Below are 24,652 nucleotides of genomic sequence, written 5' to 3'. Positions count from 1 at the left end.
GTCACCACTGATATAACACAGGTAACTAGGGAGACCTCCAGCAGGCTGGGGGGGGGTCACCACTGATATAACAGGTAACTAGGAGACCTTCCAGCAGGCTGGGGGGGGGTCACCACTGATATAACAGGTAACTAGGGAGACCTCCAGCAGGCTGGGGTGGGGTCACCATGATATAACAGGTAACTAGGGAGACCTTCCAGCAGGCTGGGGGGGGTCACCACTGATATAACAGGTAACTAGGGAGACCTTGTTCCCAGCTCTTTCAGTTACAACTTGTTTTTCTCCATGTCTGATGTCTGATGTTTCACCTCCAGTGGACTGAAGTGGACCCAATGACTGAGACTGTGACTCTGACCCTCACGCCAGCCCCTGCCGAAGGTAGGAACATTACAGGTCACCTCTAGTCACCATGAAAGACCGGCTCCAATCGTTATCATTACTCGTTCTGTGTTTCTGTCCAGGTGCCTTCCAGAGAGTAGGAGTGTTGGAGGGGACGGACACGTTGTCTCCTGAGGCCGTACAGCTCTTCAGCTCTCTCACCTCCCTGCAACCCAAGATCTTTGCCCAGCTACAGGTGAGGTTCCTCTCTAGGTTTCTTCCTAGGTTTTGGCCTTTCTAGGGAGTTTTTCTAAACTTGATTGATTGAGGTGAGGACTACTGTCTGACGTTCTGCATATATCTTACACACGGATGAATTCCTATCCAATCGAATCGAATCAGACAGAATTATATGCATGTGTTTTTTTCTTAGGCACTCGGCAAACCACCTGTCTTGTTTAATTTCCAGGGTATCCAGGTCCAACCAGACCTGTGTTCTTTTGACGGAGGTCTGTCTCAGTCATCTACAGTCACTACAGACTTCCTGGATCTGCCGAGCCCCTCACCCCCACAGCCCCTCCTGGTCAGCCCCACACAGTTCCTCCAGTCCAGCCCCTCTCTGGGGGAAGCTATGACCCTAGCTGACACCTCAGTGGTTCTGAGCGTGGGTCAGGTGGTCATGTTGTCATCGTTAGGGGACGGCCAGGTGGTCAGCGTGTCATCTCTAGGGGACGAGAGCGTGGGGACACACCATATACTGTTGGAGGACGGACAAACCATCCCTTTCCAGATAGTGGCTCCTGCTAATATTGGTGAGTCAGGAGTTGACCTGAGATATTACTGCTGTACACTTCCTGTGGTGTGTCCCCTGCATCCCAAATGGCACCCTATTCCCTATATAGTGCACTACTATTGATGAGAGTCCTGATCGAAAGTATTGCACTATATAGGGAGTGGGATTCCATTTGGGATACAGAGAGTCTCAGGGCAAAGTCACAGGCAGTAGTAGCCATGGTGACTGGAACACTACAGATCACGGCTGAGGAGTCCTCAGGAGTAGGTAGCCATGTGACTGGAACACTTACAGATCACAGAGGCTGAGAGTCTCAGGAGTAGGTAGCCATGGTGACTGGAACACTACAGATCACCGGCTGAGAGTCTCAGGAGTAGGTAGCCATGTGACTGGAAACACTTACAGATCACAGACTGAGAGTCTCAGGAGTAGGGTAGCCATGGTGACTGGAACACTACAGATCACCGGCTGAGAGTCTCAGGAGTAGGTAGCCATGGTGACTGGAACACTACAGATCACCGGCTGAGAGTCTCAGGAGTAGGTAGCCATGGTGACTGGAACACTACAGATCACAGGCTGAGAGTCTCAGGAGTAGGTAGCCATGGTGACTGGAACACTACAGATCACAGGCTGAGAGTCTCAGGAGTAGGTTGCCATGGTGACTGGAACACTACAGATCACAGCTGAGAGTCTCAGGAGTAGGTAGCCATGGTGACTGGAACACTACAGTCAAGGACTGAGAGTCTCAGGAGTAGGTAGCACATGGTGACGGAACACTACAGGATCACGGCTGAGAGTCCAGGATAGGTATGCCATGGTGACTGGACACTACAGATCACAGCTGGAGAGTCTCAGGAAGTAGGTTGCCATGGTGACTGGAACACTACAAGATCACCCGGCTGAGAGTCTCAGGAGTAGGTAGCCATGGTGACTGGAACACTACAGATCACAGGCTGAGAGTCTCAGGAGTAGGTAGCCATGGTGACTGGAACACTACAGATCACAGGCTGGAGAGTCTCAGGAGTAGGTAGCCATGGGTGACTGGAACACTACAGATCACGGCTGAGAGTCTCAGGAGTAAGTAGCCATGGTGACTGGAACACTACAGATCACAGGCTTGAGAGTCTCAGGAGTAGGTAGCCATGGTGACTGAACACTACAGATCACAGACTGAGAGTCTCAGGAGTAGAGTAGCCATGGTGACTGGAACACTACAGATCACAGGCTGAGAGTCTCAGGATAGGTAGCCATGGTGACGGAACACTACAGATCACCGGCTGAGAGTCCTCAGGAGTAGGTAGCCATGGTGACTGGAACACTACAGATCACAGGCTGAGAGTCTCAGGAGTAGGTAGCCATGGTGACTGGAACACTACAGATCACAGGCTGAGAGTCTCAGGAGTAGTAGCCATGGTGACTGGAACACTACAAGATCACAGACTGAGAGTCTAGGAGTAGGTAGCCATGGTGACTGGAACACTACAGATCACAGACTGAGAGTCTCAGGAGTAGGTAGCCATGGTGACTGGAACACTACAGATCACAGACTGAGAGTCTCAGGAGTAGGTAGCCATGGTGACTGGAACACTACAGATCACAGGCTGAGAGTCTCAGGAGTAGGTAGCCATGGTGACTGGAACACTACAGATCACAGACTGAGAGTCTCAGGAGTAGGTAGCCATGGTGACTGGAACACTACAGATCACAGACTTTATTAAAAATAAGATATACTGACTGTTTTTTCTCTTTCTGTTTGCTGTGTTCTATTCCTCAGCTCTGAACAGTCCAGATGAGGTCAAGGAGGAGGACACTGTCAACCCTGTAGATTGACACCAGGCCCTGCAGCGGGTGTACCGTACTCCAGGGTTGTACTCCAGCCATCACAGGAGTGTATCTCATTCCTCACAGGGGATGTACTTCAGCCCTCACAGGGGTGTACTTCAGCCCTCACAGGGGTGTACTTCAGCCCTCACAGGGGTGTACTTCAGCCCTCACAGGGGTGTACTCCAGCCCTCACAGGGGTGTACTTCAGCCCTCACAGGGGTGTATCCCATCTTTACCATATACTTATTGTAAGAGCTGTTGGTTTTACCTCAGGACGGTCATGTTTATTGTACAATTCACTGAAAGTGCAATTTATCCAGTGTTTTCTCCTTGTTGTGCGTTTTGATATCATCATGAGGAACTTGTTTGCTATCGCTTTAAAATCATGGAATCCAACGAATATTGTATAATTACAGATTTAAAAAAATAAAAAATGACAACTACGAGAACCCTGGATGTAGTAACAAGATATCGTGTATATATTAGTGCATAGGAAATGTATTTTTAATAGTATTTCTAAACCTGTTGCATCGTCTTCTGAGATGATCATGTACATCAATAAAGGTTTATTTTATTTGTTTAAATTAATTTATTCCTTAATTTATTCCTTAATTCAATTGTTTTAAGTGGTTTACGGACTGTTCTATTAATTTGCCAATAAAGATCCATCCATTCTAGTGGGACTTTGTCACAACAATTAAGATTCAATCAGAAGGACAGTAGTCAGATTTGAATTTAATCCCATAAAATAAATAAAAAGGTAAAAATGGAACACTATTTTGGGTATATTCCACAAGACTGAAAATCCACCACTTGAGGTATATGAACAGAACCCACCAGCTACAAATGATTTACCCAGCATGCGTTGCGTGAACGTGACCGGGTCCTCACTAGTTGCCAAAGTCATACACCCTGCCAATTTCTACAATTTCTCTTCTTCAAATGCATTTTTAAAGATAACCTTAACCACACTGCTAACCTTATGCCTAACCTTAAACTAACATTAAGACCAGAAAGAAACAACGAATTCCTGCACGATTTAGCCCATGTTGACATTGTGGCTGTGGTGTCGAGTGGAAACTGGAGATCCGTAAGAGGCTGGTTAGACGGACACGCCTGGTGCCCAGATGGATGACGAATAGAGTCGGTTCAGTCCGTTGTCCTGAGAGCCCTTCCCCGCTAGTTTATGCTGGCAACAACCGTAGCATGGCGCTAGTTATTACAACTATTAAAGTAACTTGTAGTATTTATCACCAGCTCCAATTTGTCCCAACAAACACTTGATTATATTTCGAGTAGGATAGGCGTATATTCACCTCAACGAAATTGAATAGCTAATTAGCAAAAGAGAAGACTTCAGCAAGACTACTAATTAATCTCTAGCCGATACGGTCAGCTACCGTCCGTGATCAGTGAGCCGTGATGAATCCATGTGCTGTATTGAATTTATTGAATAAAGCGTTGAACCTCTTCCATCTCCTTTCTCTGTCTTAGCTAGCCACTAACTACACTTTAGCTAGCTAGTTAGCAGAGCAGTAGAAACAAAAATTATGTTGTATTACTTCGCCTTAGAGGAATGGGAGGACGGCTCATAATAATGGCTGGAATGGAGTCGATGGAATTACATCAAACTATGTGTTTGATGTATTTGACAATATTCCACTGATTCTGCTCTAGCCATTAGCACAAGCCCGTCCTCCCTAATTAAGGTGTCACCAAGTGCTTAGCCTAGGTAATTGTTTATACAGAATGTCGATTCTGGTGTCTATTTCAGAACTCGTGGTATTTTTCAAGGACAAGCAAAAGAGTGTAACAGTTTAACTTTAGACCGTCGCCCCGACCCGGGCGCGAACCAGGGACCTTCTGCACACATCAACAACAGTCACCCACTAAGCATCGTTACCCATCGCTCCACAAAAGCCGCGGCCCTTGCAAAGCAAGGGGAACCACTACTTCTAGGTTTCAGAGCAAGTGACGTCACCGACTGAAAGGCTGCTAGCTCGCACCACCGCTAACTAGCTAGCCATTTCACATCGGTTACAAGAGCATTAAAAGGGGCGAAGACCACTGTAAGTCTGGCCATGTGCAGAAGACCACTAGAAGTCTGGTCATGTGGAGAAGACCACTATCAGTCTGGCCATGTAGAGAAGACCACTAGAAGTCTGGCCATGTAGAGAAGACCACTATCAGTCTGGCCATGTAGAGAAGACCACTATCAGTCTGGCCATGTAGAGAAGACCACTATCAGTCTGGCCATGTAGAGAAGACCACTAGAAGTCTGGCCTTGTGGAGAAGACCGCTATCAGTCTGGCCATGTAGAGAAGACCGCTATCAGTCTGGCCATGTAGAGAAGACCACTATCAGTCTGGCCATGTAGAGAAGACCACTATCAGTCTGGCCATGTAGAGAAGACTACTAGAAGTCTGGCCATGTGGAGGTGTGCAGCTATAGTGAGGGACAACCTAGCGGTTAGGTCTGGGCCAGCATGAGGGATAACGTTCATCGTCGGTGAGTATCGCTATTAAGTTAAGTTTGAGCATCTTAACAATATAATGTGTTCTATACAGCTGTTCAACATTCTACAAGGAAAGAGACACCTAATCTATTATATAATGATGAACCAGATTACCACGGATACCAGACTTCGATGAGTGACAACTCCGTTCTAGAATGTTGTCATTGATGAGAATGAATGTAAACATCTATTGACATTCAGAACTGACTTGGTTTAGACATCCAGCCTGTATTGTAGTTTCATGATCAGAGACACATCTTCAAAGGCACGGTATTTATTTATTCAGAGTGGTACATGGATTCACACTGTCTTGACTTATAGGATCCTTCCCCACTGTATGATGTCAAGTGATGAAATCCCAAGTAATCACTTAAAAACTATATGGAAAAGCTGCCCTGCAGTTTATTAAATATTCTACAGCTGTAATGTCATCAATCAAATCAAACTTTATTTATATAGCACATTTCTTACAACAAATGTATTTCAAAGGTTCAAAGTCTTGCATTGAAAGGCATGTAGCTCTTAGCCTCCATCCTGTTGGCAGGCCTCTATCGGTGACCACTTCCTGTTGGCAGGCCTCTATCGGTGACCACTTCCTGTTGGCAGGCCTCTATCGGTGACCACTTCCTGTTGGCAAGGCCTCTATCGGTGACCACTTCCTGTTGGCAGGCGCTCTATCGGTGACCACTTCCTGTTGGCAGGTCTCTATAGGTGATCCCTTCCTGTTAGGCAGGTCCTCTATCGGTGACCACTTCCTGTTGGCAGGTCTCTATAGTGTGAACGCACTTCTGTGGGCAGGTCTCTATAGGTGACCACTTCCTGTTGGCAGGTCTCTATAGGTGACCACTTCCTGTTGGCAGGTCTCTATAGGTGACCACTTCCTGTTGGCAGGGGATTCTCTCTACCACATGTGAATGCCACCATGGAGCTCATCAGTGGAGCCATGCAGCCTACTTTGGCGGTTCACAATATTGGCCTTACGAATGTGGAATGCGAGTGGAGGAAGCCAGCCGTGCCCAACGAGGTGCAGTCAGTGGAGGACGTGTAACCCGGACGAAGACTACTCCATATTAGCTGAAGTAATATCATAGTCAGCATAGCTAATAGAACTAACGCGTTAGTAAACCCGCTACAATCATGCAGTAACGTTACAGTGTACAGTCAGTAAGCAGTTACACCGGCGGGCTCCGGGGGCAATAAATTAGTAATACCAAAAGCTTACCTTGGCTTGGAAGAGTTCCAGTGTTGTGTTGGATAGTCACAGCCAGCTAGCTAACATAGCATCCCTCTGTTTAAGCAGGGTGTTTGAGTAGGCTAAACTAGCTAGCTGCATTTGCTAGCTAATTAAGTGAAACTGGGAGAGAAAAAATGACTAAATCTCTCTCTCTCTCGCTTCTCTTTCATTTTGGAAGAAATCATTTGTTCAAAACTGTTCAATTATTGTCTCTCTGAGTCAACTGCTCACCACATTTTATGCACTGCAGTGCTAGCTAGCTGTAGTTTAGGCTTTCAGTACTAGATTCATTTTCTTATCCTTTGATTGGGTGGACAACATGTCAGTTCATGCTGCAAGAGCTCTGATAGGTTGGAGGACATCCTCCGGAAGTTGACAGAATTACTGTGTAAATCTATGGAAGAGGGTGAGAACCATGAGCCTCCTAGGTTTTGTATTGAAGTCAATGTACTCAGAGGAGGACAGAAGCTAGCTGTCCTCCGGCTACACCATGGTGCTGCTGAGGCTACTGTAGACATTCATTGCAAAACAGTGTGTTTTAATCAGTTATTTGGTGACGTGATTATATTTAGTATAGTTTTCTCTAAAAAATAATTTTTTCATGTTTTACAATTTTAATTTGTATCAATCTTAAGTAATAAGAACTATACACAAACATACTGCGCAGATTATCTTCAAATTCATTGTTGAACACAATATCACATTTGATGAGTTACTGATATATAGGGCGAGACCCAGATGCAGACACGGGAGGCAGATGGTTCGAGTCTCTGATATTTATTATAATCCAAGGGGCAGGCAAGAGAATGGGCATGGACAGGCAAAAGATCATTAACAAGGTCAGAGTCCAGGAGGTACAGAGTGGCAGGCAGGCTGAAGGTCAGGGCAGGCAGTAAGTATGGTCAGGCAGGCGAGTACAGAGTCAAGGCAGGCTGAAGGTCAGGGCAGGCAGTATGGTCAGGCAGGCTGAAGGTCAGGGCAGGCAGTATGGTCAGGCAGGCTGAAGGTCAGGGCAGGCAGTATGGTCAGGCAGGCGGGTTCAGAGTCAAGGCAGGCTGAAGGTCAACAGGGAGGACTAGCAAAAGAGAGATAAGAAACAGCAGCAGCATGGAAAAACACGCTGGTTGACATGACAAGACGAAGTGGCAACAAACAGGGAACACAGGAATAAATACAGAGGGACGGATGAGGAAAACTGGTGACACCTGGAAGTGGGTGGAGATAATCACAAAGACAGGTGAAACCGATCAGGGCGTGACAACTGACCTGTCTGGCCACAGGCTCCATCTCCTGTAGTCTCCAAAACTGGACGCTCGCGTTCGGATCACACTGGAACAGGATGTCCATGCACCGGATGGCCCGAGGGACACACTCCTGTTGGACTGGAAAACAAAGAGACATTTGGTCAGTGGTGGGTCTTTGTCAATGCTGTATCACCATCTTTATCTGGACAGAAAGCATATACATTTGGTCAGTGGTAGGTCTTTGTCAATGCTGTATCACCATCTTTATCTGGACAGAAAATGCATTGTTTATCATAACACAAACCCACCTTGGACAATGTGACAAGTGGTCCCTCAACACCCATCCTCATTGTTTGTTCTTGTTTCCCAATCAACAGTCTGGATCCTCCTCTTCTGTCACGGTGGATGAGTCTGGATCCTCCTCTTCTGTCACGGTGGATGAGTCTGGATCCTCCTCTTCTGGTCACGTGGAGATCTGGATCCTTCCTCTTCTGTCATGTGGATGAGTTCTGGATCCTCCTCTTCTGTCACGGTGGATGAGTCTGGATCCTCCTCTTCTGTCACGGTGGATGAGTCTGGATCCTCCTCTTCTTCATGGTGGATGAGTCTGGATCCTCCCTATCTGTCATGGTGGATGAGTCTGGATCCACCTCTTCTGTCACGGTGGAGGTCTGGATCTTTCCGTTTTCCCAATCAACAGTCTGGATCTTTCCGGTTTCCCAATCAACAGTCTTGATCTTTCCGGTTTCCCAATCAACAGTCTGGATCTTTCCGGTTTCCAATCAACAGTCTGGATCTTTCCGGTTTCCCAATCAACAGTCTGGATCTTTTCCGGGTTTTTCCCCAATCAACCGGTCTGGATCTTTCCGGTTTCCCAATCAACAGTCTGGATCTTTCCGGTTTCCCAATCAACAGTCTGGATCTTTCCGGTTTCCCAATCAACAGCTACTTCTCTGCTGAGTGGGTCTTTGAGGTTTACAAGCACAGAAAGTCTGCCCCAGCACATTACTATAACAACGCAGATAAGGTGGCATGAATCTCAGGATTTTGAAATCGTTTAGTCGAGGATTTGCCCTCTCAACATGGATGATGAGATGTATCTCACTCTCTGTGAACCTACCGTGGTTCAGGAATGGAGGAAAGTTCACAGTGACTCCTGCAGGCATCAAGCTCTGTATCAAGAAGTCTGCCAAAATCACGCCTCCAGGCGTGAAGAGCTTCTCAGACACAAACTTCTAGACAATGGCACAGATCCTGGATACAGATCACTGCCGTGTGTTATCATTATCCTGGATACAGATCACTGCAGTGTGTTATCATTATCCTGGATACAGATCACTGCAGTGTGTTATCATTATCCTGGATACAGATCACAGCAGTGTGTTATCATTATCCTGGATACAGATCACTGCAATATCCTGGATACACAGAGTTACCTACAGTTGAAGTCGGAAGTTTACATACACTTAGGTTGGAGTCATTAAAACTTGTTTTTCAACCACTCCACAAATTTCTTGTTAACAAACTATAGTTTTGGCAAGTCGGTTAGGACATATACTTTGTGCATGACACAAGTAATTTTTCCAACAATTGTTTACAGACAGATTATTTCACTTATAATTCACTGTATCACAATTCCAGTGGGTCAGAAGTTTACATACACTAAGTTGACTGTGCCTTTAAACAGATTTGAAAATTCCAGAAAATTATGTCATGGCATTAGAAGTTTCTGATAGGCTAATTGACATCATCTGAGTCAATTGGAGGTGTACCTGTGGATGTATTTCAAGGCCTACCTTCAAACTCAGTGCCTCTTTGCTTGACATCATGGGAAAATCAAAAGAAATCAGCCAAGACCTTCGAATTCTTTTTGTAGACCTCCACAAGTCTGGTTCATCCTTGAAGGTACCACGTTCATCGGTACAAACAATAGTACGCAAGTATAAACACCATGGGATCACGCAGCCGTCATACCGCTCAGGAAGGAGAYGCGTTCTGTCTCCTAGAGATGAACATACTTTGGTGCGAAAAGTGCAAATCAAACCCAGAACAATAGCAAAAGACCTTGTGAAGATGCTGGAGGAAACAGGTACAAAAGTATCTATATCCACAGTTAAACGAGTCCTATAGCGACATAACCTGAAAGGCCGCTCAGCAAGGAAGAAGCCACAGCTCCAAAACCGCCATAAAAAAGCCAGACTACAGTTTACAACTGCACACGGGGACAAAGATTGTACTTTTTAGATAAATGTCCTCTGGTCTGATGAAACAAAAATAGAACTGTTTGGCCATAATGACCATCGTTATCTTTGGAGGAAAAAGGGGGAGGGCAAGCCGAAGAACACCATCCCAACCGTGAAGCACGGGGGTGGCAGCATCATGTTGTGGGGGTGCTTTGCTGCAGGAGGGACTGGTGACCCCAGACCCCAAGCATACTTCCAAAGTTGTGGCAAAATGGCTTAAGGACAACAAAGTCAAGGTATTGGAGTGGCCATCACAAAGCCCTGACCTCAATCCTATAGAAGATTTGTGGGCAGAACTGAAAAAGTGGGTGCGAGCAAGGAGGCCTACAAACCTGACTCAGTTACACCAGCTCTGTCAGGAGGAATAGGCCAAAATTCACCCAACTTATTGTGGAAGGCTACCCGAAACGTTTGACCCAAGTTAAACAATTTAAAGGCAATGCTACCAAATACTAATTGAGTGTATGTAAACTTCTGACCCACTGGGAATGTGATGAAAGAATTAAGAGCTGAAATAAATCATGCTCTCTACTATTATTCTGACATTTCACATTCTTAAAATAAAGTGGTGATGCTAACAGACGTGAGACATGGATATTTTACTCGGATTAAATGTCAGGAATTGTGAAAAACTGAGTTTAAATATATTTGGCTATGGTGTATGTAAACTTCTGACTTCAACTGTATCTGTCACGATCGTCTTTACGTGAATGAGTGGACCAAGGCGCAGCGTGAGAGAAATACATCTTCCTTTTATTTTACGAAGACGTAACACGAAACGAAACACTCTTACAAAACTAACAAAACAATAAACAACCGTGAAGCTATAAACGAAAGTGCACACACAAGCTACTAACGTTCAACATAGACAATTACCCACGAAATACCCAATGACTATGGCTGCCTAAATATAGCTCTCAATCAGAGACAAATGAACAACAGCTGCCTCTAATTGAGAACCAATCTAGGCAGCCATAGACCTACAAACACCTATACAYGACACTGCCCCATKAAACAYACAAACCCCTAGACAATACAAAAACACATACATTCCCCATGTCACACCCTGACCTAACTAAAATAATACAGAAAACAAAGATAACTAAGGCCAGGGCGTGACAGTACCTATTAGAACACAGAGGGTTTTCGTTAATGGAAGCCTCTTTTAATGCAAATCCAGTTGAGTGTGGTTTACCGCAGGGCAGCAGGTTAAATCATAATTTTTGGAACAAATCACTCGCCCGACGCTGAACTATTATTGAATAATGTGGCTATTGAGCAAGTGGAGAAGACTAAACTGCTGGGTGTAACCCTAGATAGCAAGCTGTCATGGTCAAAACATATAGACTCAATGGTTGTTCAAATGGGAAGAGGTCTGTCCATGATAGGGCGTTGCTTTGCCTTCTTGACATCTCAGTCGACCAGACAGGTCCTTACCAGACAGGTCCAGTTTTGTCGCACCTGGACTACTGCTGCCCAGCTGTGTTGTCATGTGTGGCAAAGAAGGACATAGGTGAATTGCAGTTGGTCCAGAACAAAGCAGCACGTATCGCCCTTAGATGTAAACGGAGGGTGAATGTCAAGAACATGCATGTCAATCTCTCCTGTTGAGGAGAGAGGACTATTGGTCTGGTGATGTGTTGATGGTACCTAACTGTCTGTTCAAGCAGTTGGCACAGTTCGGACACTCATCGTTACAACACAAGACATTCAACCAGAGGTCTCTTCACAGTCCCCAGGTCCAGAACAGAGGCTGGGAAACACACAGTATTAAAGAGTTATTAGGTTATTAAATTATTGCATCTGAGCTCCTCGTGGCTCTCCTCTTCTTTTTCAAGTGTTCTGAAAACACCTCGGCTGAACAGGTGTGCGTTTCCTCCAGAGGAGCCATTGGAGTCAACATGGGCCAGCATCCATGTAGAAAGGCTTTTACAGACAAGTTGACTAACAAATAGCAGAAACATATCTAAATCAGGAAAAACTATGTCTGCACCCCTCTGTTAAAAATCGTTAAGCCGTCTCCGACTGTAGGCTACGGGTCCTTTTTTATATTAGCGGCGTAGGTCTCAGATTTTCACTTTATCACATAGGCTATAGTCGGACAGTTACTGATGGGTTATTAGCAATTGTGTGGTCGGGTCCGGGTGAACAAACAGCTGACCTGCGCACCACTACAAGGTAGTGTGTCTATATAACCTCTCCCCCATCAGGACTGACTGAACTGAATCCGTTCATCTCCACTCGACTCTCGCAGCGCGACAAAACGTCTTCAATTTGGACACCAGGCGTGTCCGTATAGCCTCTTCCGGGAGATCCTCCTCTTCCTGATGACGTCGCGGAGCTACCGTTCTGGGAGGCGAGGGTTTGTCGAAGAAACGCGAGGAGGTTGTCAACAACACGGGTTTCTACACTGCCCCAGCTAATTTACAGAGAACAACATGTCAGATACAGTAAGTGATAACTATAACCTATACCAGTTACCAACCAAACAGTTACACCACGAGTGAGTCACAAAACTTATACCAGTTCGCACAGACCGCTTAGCAATGTTTAACCACAATGGTAGCTGTCGTGTTAGCAGCTAACGTTAGCTGCAAACAAATGCATAGCTGCTAGGTTATCTAGCTAGTTCAATAGTAGCTAACTTAACTAGGTAGTTAGAGCAGTGGGCTCATATAGTTGTTGTCATTTTAGCTAGCCAGACAAGTTAGTTTTCAACTAGAGGACATAGATAGCCAACTATCTATATGTTTCGGCTGAAGTGAAGAGTTTTCAGAGGGAAACGGGTCCATTGTTAGGAGACGTCGCTAACTAACTAGTATGCGTATCGTTACATCACCAGGTTTCCATCCAACCTTTTTTATGCGAGAGTGAACTGCATGTCGGATAAAAAAGTCATGACAGGCCTGATGGAAACTATTTTTTCCCCCGGTAAACTTTCCAAATGTCGACACAAACAAAATATGTTAAAAAAGATTAGATCTTTTTTTATCGGTAAAATGAATTATGCGAGAAATGTCGGTGGAAACGCTTTTATGCGCAAATATTGACACGACCGTCATATCTAAGTAAACTTGGAGTCACGAGACATGTTGTGTGGATCGGTAAACGTGTAGTTACAGATTAAGCTACAGATTAAATAAATGATGTAGTAGTTACAGATTAGGCTACAGATTAAATAAATGATGTAGTAGTTACAGATTAGGCTACAGATTAAATAAATGATGTAGTAGTTACAGATTAGGCTACAGATTAAATAAATGATGTAGTAGTTACAGATTAGGCTACAGATTAAATAAATTATGTAGTAGTTACAGATTAGGCTACAGATTAAATAAATTATGATGAACTTCAAGGGGTGGTGAAAAGTGATGAGTTGGCTTCTTTCCAATAAATATTGAGGGTATTATTCTGGTGACATGATCATCGATGCATGGCTGCCATTTTGAAAAATGTAAAATAATATCGCTCTATTGTCCATAATCCCATATGCCAGAGTAAAGCTATACATGTGCCCCCTAGCCAACAGCATGCAGATACTTAAGCAATAAGGAACGGGAGGGTGTGGTATATGGCCAATATACCACGGCTAGCTAAGGGCTGTTCAGAAGCACAATGTGCCTGGACACAGCCCTTAGCCGCGGTATATTGGCCATATACCACAACCGCCCGAGGTGCCTTATTGCAATTATAAACTGGTTACAAACTTAATTAAAACGTAATAATTTTTTGGGGTAATATCTTTGGTATACGGTCTGATATGGCCCTAGTGTTGTCGCACCTGGGCTACTGTTCAGTCGTGTGGTCAGGTGCCACAAAGAGGGACTTAGGAAAGTCATAATTGGCCCAGAACAGGGCAGCACGGCTGGCCTGTTAACATTAATAATATGCATGTCCATCTATCCTGGCTGAAAGTGTAGGAGAGATTGACTTCATCACTACTTGTATTTATGAGAGGTATTGACATGTTGAATGCACCAAGCTGTCTGTTTGAACTCCTGGCAAACAGCTCAGACACCCATGAGTACCCCACAAGACATGCCACCAGAGGTCTCTTCACAGTCCCCAAGTCCAGAACAGACTATGGGAGGCGCACAGTACTACATAGAGCCATGACTACATGGAACTCTATTCCACATCAAGTAATTCATGCCAACAGTAAAATTTGATTTAAAAAAACAGATAAAAACACACCTCATGTTACAGCAGGGACTGTGAAGCAACACAAACACATGATAACATACTGACTATACACACACGTACACATGTATTTAGTGTTATAGATATGTGGTCGTAGAGGCCTGAGGGAACACACTAAATATGTTGTGCAATCTGTTCTGAATGTATTGTAGTGTTTTTAAGATGTGAAACTGAAAGATGATGTGTAGCTAATGGAATAATAAATACCAATATGTCACGGCTGTCAGGCATTCGGTTAATAATTCCCTTTTATAAACTGGGTGGTTCCAGCCCTGAATGATGATTGGCTGACAGCTGTGGTAAATGAGATCGTATACCGTGGGTATGACAGAACATAATTTTTTTTTTTTATGTTCTACCGGTAATTATGTTTGTAACCAGTTTATAAAAGCAAAAAGCACATTGGGGGTTTGTTAGCCAATAGAGCGTGCAGGCCGAGGGGGTGTGGTATATAGCCAATATACCACGGCTAAGGGCTGTGTCCAGGCACTCAGCATTGTGCTTAAGAACAGCCCTTAGCCGTGGTATATTGGGCATTAAAGTACTGTATCTGTGCACTCTATTAAAATAATGTGTTTCGGTGTCAGTATGACTTATTCTGTCGGACCAAACCTCAAATGCAAATAGCGACCTGAAACCGGTTGTCAGAGGAAGGTGTGAGCTCTCACGGGTCCCGTGTGGCTCAGTTGGTAGAGCATGGCGCTTGCAACGCCAGGGTTGTGGGTTCAATTCCCACGGGGGGACCAGGATGAATATGTATGAACTTTCCAATGTGTAAGTCGCTCTGGATAAGAGCGTCTGCTAAATGACTTAAATGTAAATGTCAACTTTGTTGTTGTAAGTGGCAGAGGGGGAGGGGCTTGATGTGGCGGGGGGGGTGGTTGGGGCAGGGGAGGGGCTTGCTGTGTGTAAATAGGAAGGCGCACAGAAGGAGACGAGACTAATTAGCTAGCTATGCACGGCAGATGTCATCTGTAATTCCCTTCCCCATAACGCTCCTTTGCCCAGAGATCATGTTATCAAACTGTCAACAACATACTGTGATGATGTTTCCTATATAGGAAAGAGCTCACAACTTATTTGTGGATTTATGGCCTGGTCCATTATAGTAAATGGAAACAAAAGCTATTGGGCGATAACGTCTGCAGACCTAACTAAAACAGTTACACGTTGAGTTAAAATACAATCCCGGCTTCGTGTCCTTTCTCTCTTGAAGGACACGAAACCTTCAAGTCAGGGTGGAGGAGACCAGAAGGATGGAGAGTACATCAAACTGAAAGTGATCGGTCAGGTAAGACGTTTGGAGTCGGAGAATTATACTGAAGATGCTGGTGATATGTAGCTAGTTTACATAGCTAGGTTGGTTTATCATAGTGAATTATTATTTTTATTTTTTTTATATATATCAGTTGACCCACAATTTTGAAACGTTTAACTTGGAATCTATTCATTCTTTTCCCACCTCAGGACAACAGTGAAATTCACTTCAAAGTGAAAATGACCACCCATCTGAAGAAGCTGAAGGAATCTTATAGCCAGAGACAGGTAATAATCACATCTCATTCGCAATGTCATTAAAGGTTTTCTGGGCGTTCTTGGTGAGCAACTAGTTGTTTTTTGTTGTTGTTGTTGAGTGTGTCTCAAATGGCACCCTATTCCCTATGTAGTGCACTACTTTTTACCAGGGCCCATAGGGATACTATTAGGGAATAGGGAAGCATTTGGGACTCACACTATGTGTTCCTTACCCGACGCTGTGTGTTCCTTACCCCACGCTGTGTGTTCACTCAGCGTTCCTTTCCTCCTCTCTGTAGGGTGTTCATATGAGTACCTTACGGTTTCTATTTGAGGGACAAAGAATCTCAGACAACCACACTCCAAAAGAGGTAGCTATGCTTTCTGTCGTTCTGTCTGACCCGTAGCCACGTCGTTCTGTCTGACCCGTAGCCACATCGTTCTGTCTGATCCATATCCTTGCAGGACCTTGTGGTTTGGGTCTCAATCCTCCTCTGGTTTAAAGGAAAGATTCACCCATTTATAAATGTTGTTCATCTCTGAGTGATGTTCTATCGATTCCCAGGGTCATTTCATGTGTTCTTGGTGTATCTATTGCTGTTCCAGCAGGCAGAAATACAGCCGGGTGGGGTGAAATCTGCACCAAATTTGCCCAATACTGATTATTTCCATCCATTAATTGGTATTTTGCGCATTCACATCAGCTCTTTCACTCATAATTGGGCAAAAGATCAGAAGTGGTCTGCCCTTGTAAACACAGCCATTGTGCCTCCCATCTTAACGTCTCTGTCCTCCCTCTCTCTTGTAGCTGGGGATGGAAGACCAGGACGTCATCGAGGTCTATCAGGAACAGACTGGAGGACTTCGGAATAATTAGTCTACCTGGATTTAATTTTTTAATGATAATATTGTATTTTATATTTGTACAATTACTGAGTGATTTGTTTTGGCTTTGTGTTCCTCTCAGTGGTAGAGATCTCTGCCAGAGAGGAGAAGAATAACTCTGATACATCTCCTGTTCTCTTATCGTCACCTGGTCCCTGGTCTGTTGTGTGCTGTTTTGCCAACTTGCGTGACAAAAAGTTGGCACAAACAGACTGGCACTTGGGCTGTATCTGTTGTGTGCTGTTTTGAAAACTCTCATGAAGGCGTGACGATGACTGTAGAAGTTGGCAAAGACAGCACAAACAGGGTCTGAATGTATTTCAGAGTAGGAGTGCTGATCGGGGATCAGTTTTGCCTTTAAGTTTTTTATTTTTTATTTTATTTAACTAGGCAAGTCAGTTAAGAACAAATTCTTATTTCCAATGACGGTCTACTGGGGAACAGTGGGTTAACTGTCTTGTTCAGGGGCAGAACGACAGATTTTTATTTTACCATGTCAGCTCGAGGATTCGATCCGGTTACTGACCCAATGCTCTAACCACTAGGCTACCTGTCGCCCCCCCCATTGACTACATGAACAAGAGGGACCTGATCCTAGATCAGCACTCCTCCTGCTTTATGGTTACGGCCGGAAACAAGGCTACTATGATCCAGCCATGTGGTCCACCAGAAGACTCATTAGGTTGGATAGATACACAATGTTTTCTTCAGACCCCCCCTAGCTTCAGTTTGGTTGATTGGCATCCGTCCCCATTTATAGCTTTCGACAGTATATATTTTATTAGCTATAAATCCATACCATTTATTGAAGATCCAGGTAACTGCCAAAGTAAAGAAAACACTAACATAGTGTCTTAATAGGGTGTGTTGGGGGCACCACGAGCCAGAACGGCTTCAACGCTCCTCGACATAGATTCTACAAGTGTCTGGAACTCTATTGGAGAGATTCCATTAGAAATTCCATCGTTTGGTGTTTTTTTTTGTTGACGGTGGGTGGAAAACGTTTTCTCAGGCGCCGCTCCAGAATGTCCCGTAAGTGTTCAGTTGGGTTTGAGATCTGGTGACTGAGATGGTCGTGGTATATGGGTTTTTATCGTTTTAATACTTAATACTCAAACCATTCAGTGACCTCTCGTGCCCTGTGGATGGTGAGGGGCATTGCCATGGTAGCCAAAATAATGGCCATGCGCAGATTATTTTTTTTACATGACCCTAAGCATGATGGGATGTTAATTGATTAATTAACTCAGGAACCACACCTGTGTGGAAGCATCTACTTTCAATATACTTTGTATATTTACTCAAGCGTTTTGTTTTTTGGCAGTTACCTGTAGCTAGCATGCCACTGTTATTTCCTGACGTTATGTCTCGGTGTTATCCAGGCGTTGTTACTTTACAGATGGGTATGTAATACGACGTCAATAATGTCTCCTCCTCGGTTCATTCAATACGCTTGTCCCGCAGTCTTAAGTAACACACCAGGGGTATTTAATAACCATCCAAGTTCCCATTCACTGCCCGTCTCTTTCTGTTAGAGAACTTGTAAAATACCTTACTAAATGGCTCTATTCAATCTGCATCGTCCAAGTTCAGCTTTACAGCGTGATTTGAACTATAAAGACAACGTTCACGCTTTATCGGAGACTTCATTCCCGGTAAACGCCGCCCGTGTCGTCGGTTCAAACGGAGAGACTTCCTTTTACATTTCCAGCACGGAATCTCTTAAACTTTCCAGATTGAAGAGAGCTTCTAATCCATAGTACATCATTCGTACTCTGAACTGTATAGTACTCTGTAGTACTGATTACTGTACATTGATCTGAACTGTATAGTACTCTATAGTACTGATTACTGTACATTGATTACGTTAAAGGCCCAGTACAGTCAAAAACTAGATATTCCTTTGTTTTGTATATATTTCCACACTGAGGTTTGATTCATATTTTGAAAATAATGATAATGCCTTTTTAGTGTAAGAGCTGATTGAAATGCCAGCCTGTTTCTGTTTTGGTGGGATGGAGTTTTAGCCTAGTAAATGAGTTAATAGACCTGAAATGAGAGTTCCAAACCTCCCTGCCAATAACAGCTAGGTTCCCTCCCCACTCAGAACCTCTCTGCCAATAAACAGCTAGGTTCCCGCCCCACTCATCAGACCTCGTCTGCAATAACAGCTTAGGTTCCTCCCACTCAGAACCTTCTGCCATAAACAGCTAGGTTCCCCCCACTCAGACCTCTCTGCCAATAACAGCTAGGTTCCCGCCCACTCAGAACCTCTCTGCCAATAACAGCTAGGTTCCGCCCACTCAGACCTCTTGCCAATAACAGCTAGGTTCCGCCCCACTCAGAACCTCTCTGCCAATAAACAGCTAGGTTCCGCCCACTCAGACCACACTCCTAGACAGTCCTTGCAAAATTCTTGCTTGAGAAATTGCTATTTGCTCGAAGCTATTTTGTTTCTTTCTGACCATATTTAATTCAAAACAATCACAGTAAGGTACTCCATTGTTATTCAGAAATGATTTTGATATTGCCTTACATCCTTTCATCCATGTTCTGTTTTGTAAAAAAAAATGACTGGTCAATTTACATGGTGGTAAACATATTGAACATACCTTTCAATCCCACAAAACCCATCACCACTGTACTTACTCATGACAGGATAAAGGCTGTGAGTTCCCAGCCAAAATACTGAGCAGTTTCTTAATTCTGACAAACCTTGTAAGCAAACGTTAGCATTGTACACAGTTCATATTTTCTAAAAGAAAATCGTGCATTCAATGTTACCCTCTTGTATATTTTGTATACGTCTTTTTATATATATTTTTATTTGAGTAAGAATTTTTTATTTTTTTTTGTATTATTGCACAGCATCTCATGTTATTAGTTGTCTATTTGGAGGGGAAACCACGATATGCAGTTTGGGTATGTTGTACGTGGATGATCATGTTGGGTATGCTCTACGCGGATGATCGGTTTGGGTATGCTCTACACGGATGATCAGTTTGGGTATGTTCTACACGGATGATCAGTTTGGGTATGTTCTACCGATGATCAGTTTGGTATGCTCTACGTGGTGATCAGTTTGGGTATGCTCTACGTGGATGATCGGTTTGGGTATGCTCTACACGGTATGATCAGTTTGGGTATGTTCTACACGGATGATCGGTTTGGTAATGTTCTACACGGATGATCGGTTTGGGTATGTTCTACAACGGATGACGGTTTTGGGTATGCTCTACGCGGATGATCGGTTTGGGTATGCTCTACGTGGATGATCGGTTTGGGTATGTTCTATGGTGGATGATCAGTTTGGGTATGCTCTACGTGGATGATCAGTTTGGGTATGCTCTATGTGGATGATCAGTTTGGGTATGTTCTACGCGGATGATCAGTTTGGGTATTGTTCTACACGGATGATCAGTTTGGGTATGCTCTAACGTGGATGATCAGTTTGGGTATGCTCTACGTGGATGATCGGTTTGGGTATGCTCTACACGGATGATCGGTTTGGGTATGCTCTACGGATTGATCGTTTGGGTATGCTCTACACGGATGATCGGTTTGGGTATGCTCTACACGGTGATCGGTTTGGGTATGCTCTATCACGGATGATCAGTTTGGGTATGCTCTACGCGGATGATCAGTTTGGGTATGCTCTACACGGATGATCGGTTTTGGGTATGCTCTACGCGGCTGATCGTTTGGGTATGCTCTACGCGGATGATCGGTTTGGGTATGCTGCTACGGCGGATGATCGGTTTGGGTATGCTTCTACGCGGATGATCGGTTTGGGTATGCTCTACGAGCGATGATCGGTTTGGGTATGCTCTACGAGGATGATCGGTTGGGTATGCTCTAACCGAGGATGATCGGTTTGGGTATGCTCTACGACGGATGATCGGTTTGGGTATGCTCTACGGATGATCGTGGGATTGTCACGCGATGATCGGTTTGGGTATGTTCTACACGGTGATCGGTTTTGGGTATGCTCTACAGGGACAGATATGGTACTGTTATCCAGGTGTTGGGTATGCTCTACACGTGATGATCGGTTTGGGTTATGCTCTTACACGGATGATCGGTTTGGGTATGCTCTACTCGGATGATGTTTGGGTATGCTCAGGATGATCATGTTTGGGTATGCTTCTACCGAGATGATCGGTTTGGGTATGGCTCTACGCAGGATGATCGGTTTGGGTATGCTCTACGCGGATGAATCGGTTTTGGGTATGCTCTACGCGGATGATCGTTTGGGTATGCTCGCGTATCGGTTGGGATGTCTACGCGGATGATCGGTTTGGTATGTCTACGGGATGATCGGTTTGGGTATGCCTACGGGATGAATCGGTTTGGGATGCCTAGCGGATGATGGTTGGGTATGCTCTACGCGGGATGATTCGGTTTGGGTATGCTCTACGCGGTGATCGTTTGGGTATGCTCTACGCGGATGATCGGTTTGGGTATGCTTCTACCGGATGACGTTTGTATGTTACCGGATGATCAGTTTGGGTATGCTGTACGCGGATCAGTTTGGGTATGTTCTACGCGGATGATCGGTTTGGGTATGCTCTACGCGGATGATCGGTTTGGGTATGCTCTACGCGGATGATCAGTTTGGGTATGCTCTACGCGGATGATCAGTTTGGGTATGCTGTACGCGGATCAGTTTGGGTATGTTCTACGCGGGGATGATCGGTTTGGGTAATGCTCTACGCGGATGATCGGTTTGGTATGCTCTACGCGGATTGATCAGTTTGGGTATGCTCTACGCGGATGATCAGTTTGGGTATGCTGTACGCGGATCAGTTTGGGTATGTTCTACGCGGATGATCGGTTTGGGTATGCTCTACGCGGATGATCGGTTTGGGTATGCTGTACGCGGATGATCGGTTTGGGTATGCTCTACGTGGATGATCGTATCTGAATAGCTTTAAGTATCTGCTCTTCTCCTCTGCTGAAGCAAAGCAGAGGTCAAGCCGTAAAGGATTGTACATCCCCAAATGGCACCCTATTCTCTGATGTAGTGCACTACTTTTGACCCGAACCCTAATTAAGTGCAGACAATGATTCACTGCGTTGAGCCATAGATTCACTTTTGATTTAAGTCACTCTTTAGAGATGTATTTTTATATTATTTTAGTAGCCATGGAAGTGAATGCAATGCACACAGTGCGTATCCCGAATAGCACCTTATTCCTTTTATAGTGCGTTACTCTTGACCAGAGTCCTTGTTAATAGAGCACCATTTTGGTGTTATTTGGGTGTGAAGACACCGGAAAGGAGGAGTTGCTCGGGAAAGGTTTGAGGTTGGAAGATATTTCTTTTTAAATAAAAACGTATTTTAAAATATTTCTCTCTGACTCGTGATTATATATCATTGTAGTGGCTATAATTGTCCAATATAATTGTCTCAATACAATTTCCATCCTGATCCTTTAGCCACAATGGGCAGTAGTGAAATGTTTTGTCTTGACGCAGACAAATCAATGTATTTTTTGTCGTTCTTTTGGTTACAAAAATGTAAGGAGAACTCAAATTAAACAAATTCTGTTAATTCAAACTAAAGAAACAAACAGTGTGGTCTGGCATGGTCAAAAGACTACTGTCGTTCCCTGTAGGCCTTTTAAAATGTGCAATATGGAGAAATCTTAATTTCCCGGTTACTGAAATTCTAATGGTCTAATTTCAGTTTGTGACAAAATAAGCAAGTAGAGTTTCCCAAACTTGGTACTTGGGACGCCAAGTACGTTTTGGTTTTTGCCGTAGCGCTACACCGCTGATTTCAAATAATCAACTAATCATCAAGCTTGGGATCCCGAGGACCGAGTTTGGGTGTAGAGAATCATTGTACCAACTAAATAGCTTTGAAATATATTTTCCATAACCAGAAAAACAGTATTTTCAGCTGTTTTGAAGCAGACGATCAAAACTTGAAGTAATAGACGCAAAAACAAAACGTAAGAACGGGAAGCATAGAAGTAGTGCACATAGAACATATATACACATATATACCGCTACTTAATATTGCTAAGTAGAAGTGCTGAGCAATTAGTGCTTTTTGAAGTTTATTTCAGTTTGATTATGTAAGGGATGATCAACGAGGGGCTATAAATTCTCTGGAACATAATGAACAACGCGGAAGGTTTGTTCCAGGACTCGCTAGTGGAGTGGAACTGATCTTCCAAGGAGTTGCTTTATGTCCAGATACCGCATAGAGCCCCTCGTTGATGTATCCCTTTTTATACCATGGCTATAATTGAACACATTTTGCAAGTAGAAATGTTTTCCAACATCCCACTGAAGTAACTTAGATAGCAAGTTGACTAGATAGCGACGGTAGTTGCCGTGGTAACAGAACAGACTCGCTAGTTCAGCTAACCAAACCATCGGTCCCAGATTGCTATTATGAAAATCGGAATTCAACAATGCCAATAATGTTTTAACATTATTTAAATATGTTGGTAATTCATTGTATAAAAGTGATAATGCCCTCGGAAGCTGGAGTTTGGAGGATATATTGGCACGGTTTGCAGGCCCTCGACAAACACCCGTGCCAATATATCCTCCAAATACCGGCTTCTCGGGCATTATCACTTAAATAATGAACTTGTGGTTTTACTTAATTCTCCATACTGGCTAGGGTTGAATATTTCCTCTGTGTTTTACAAATGTTCCATTCTAAGGATAAATTCATTTTTCCCCCCGGGTAACACGATATTTCCCGCAAACCGAAAGTCTCATTCACAAGCATTATAACCCTTACAAAAAAAACGAATATTGCAGTTTTGAAATTGCAGTAAAAGTGCCTTAACTGTAGTCCACTGTGGTGTTTTGGATGCAGTAATTGCAGAATAACTGTTATACTGAAAAATTACTGTAGTAAAAAAAAAAAAATCGATTCAGTATTTGCAGCACACAGTACTTAGACTGCACTTTAACTACAGTTACACTGCACTGTACTGCAGTTAACCTGCACTCTGACTGCAATATTATTTCATAAGGGAAAGCAAGTAAAGGTCTGGATTTGAATATAGCTTTGATCAGCATGAAAATTCAAACCTGATGCTACTTGAGCCTGATGAGCCATATATTAAATATATATATTTAATATATATCCAGGACCTCTATACCAGGTGGTGTCAGAGGAAGGCCCTAAAAATTGTCAGACTACAGCCAGTCCAGTCATAGACTGTTCTCTCTACTACCGCATGGCAAGTGGTACCGGAGTGCCAAGTCTCGGACCAAAAGTTTTCTCAACAGGTTTTACCCCCAAGCCATAAGACTTCTGAACAGGTAGTCAAATGGCTACCTGGACTATTTGCATTCTGTGTCCCCCCCCCAACCCCTCTTTTACGCTGCTGCTACTCTCTGTTTATCATATATGCATAGTCACTTTAACTATACATTCATGTGCATACTACCTCAATTGGGCCGACCAACCAGTGCCCCCACACATTGGCTAACCGGGCTATCTGCATTGTGTCCCACCTCCCGCCAACCCCTTCTTTTTACGCTGCTGCTACTCTCTGTTCATCATATATGCATAGTCACTTTAACCATATCTACACGTACATACTACCTCAATCAGCCTGACTAACCGGTGTCTGTATGTAGCCTCTCTACTGTATATAACCTCTCTACTGTATATATCCAACAGAACAGGCCCTGTTTAGAGGTCCAGACAGTTGTAGTCCAACAGAACAGGCCCTGTTTAGAGGTCCAGACAGTTGTAGTCCAACAGAACCCACAACTGGGGGTCTGGATACTGCTATTGTCTAAACAGGGGCCTGGGCTTTCTGAGTGGTATGCGAGGGGAGAGCTTAAGACCTGTTTTAGGGAAGTTCCTTGTGGGCAAACTTTAAACAGCAGTTGAGGTCCATG

At 44.1% G+C, this 24,652-nt stretch overlaps 2 protein-coding genes and 2 long non-coding RNA genes across 4 annotated transcripts in view; 3 read left to right on the top strand and 1 right to left on the bottom strand.

Moving 5' to 3' along the window:
• The window catches only part of carf (calcium responsive transcription factor), a 30,476-nt gene extending 26,953 nt beyond the window's left edge, over nucleotides 1-3,523 (top strand). The window contains exons 12-15 of the mRNA XM_070439594.1: nucleotides 296-378; nucleotides 462-574; nucleotides 788-1,130; nucleotides 2,886-3,523. Of these exons, the coding sequence (XP_070295695.1) occupies nucleotides 296-378; nucleotides 462-574; nucleotides 788-1,130; nucleotides 2,886-2,941 (595 nt within the window). The 3' untranslated portion in view covers nucleotides 2,942-3,523. The remainder of the gene's footprint in view (nucleotides 1-295; nucleotides 379-461; nucleotides 575-787; nucleotides 1,131-2,885) is intronic.
• Nucleotides 3,524-7,674: 4,151 nt separating this feature from the next.
• On the bottom strand, nucleotides 7,675-8,384 carry LOC139024698 (uncharacterized). The gene is made up of 2 exons (XR_011476029.1): nucleotides 8,237-8,384; nucleotides 7,675-8,066 (listed from the first exon to the last, which is right to left on the bottom strand). It is a non-coding gene; the product is annotated as an uncharacterized lncRNA (long non-coding RNA).
• A 1,291-nt stretch (nucleotides 8,385-9,675) lies between these two features.
• Nucleotides 9,676-16,783, top strand: LOC112071992 (small ubiquitin-related modifier 1). The gene is made up of 5 exons (XM_024139399.2): nucleotides 9,676-12,621; nucleotides 15,588-15,662; nucleotides 15,839-15,916; nucleotides 16,186-16,257; nucleotides 16,695-16,783. The coding sequence occupies exons 1-5, from the start codon at nucleotides 12,610-12,612 to the stop codon at nucleotides 16,761-16,763; spliced, it is 306 nt and encodes a 101-aa protein (XP_023995167.1). The 5' UTR covers nucleotides 9,676-12,609; the 3' UTR covers nucleotides 16,764-16,783.
• A 4,487-nt stretch (nucleotides 16,784-21,270) lies between these two features.
• Nucleotides 21,271-22,120, top strand: LOC139024697 (uncharacterized). Its single transcript, XR_011476028.1, has 2 exons — nucleotides 21,271-21,582; nucleotides 21,732-22,120. It is a non-coding gene; the product is annotated as an uncharacterized lncRNA (long non-coding RNA).
• The last annotated feature ends 2,532 nt before the right edge of the window (nucleotides 22,121-24,652 follow it).

Source organism: Salvelinus sp. IW2-2015, unplaced genomic scaffold (genome assembly GCF_002910315.2).
Source record: "Salvelinus sp. IW2-2015 unplaced genomic scaffold, ASM291031v2 Un_scaffold1795, whole genome shotgun sequence".
Lineage (NCBI taxonomy): Eukaryota > Metazoa > Chordata > Actinopteri > Salmoniformes > Salmonidae > Salvelinus > Salvelinus sp. IW2-2015.
This window is presented reverse-complemented; position numbering and strand designations above follow the sequence as displayed.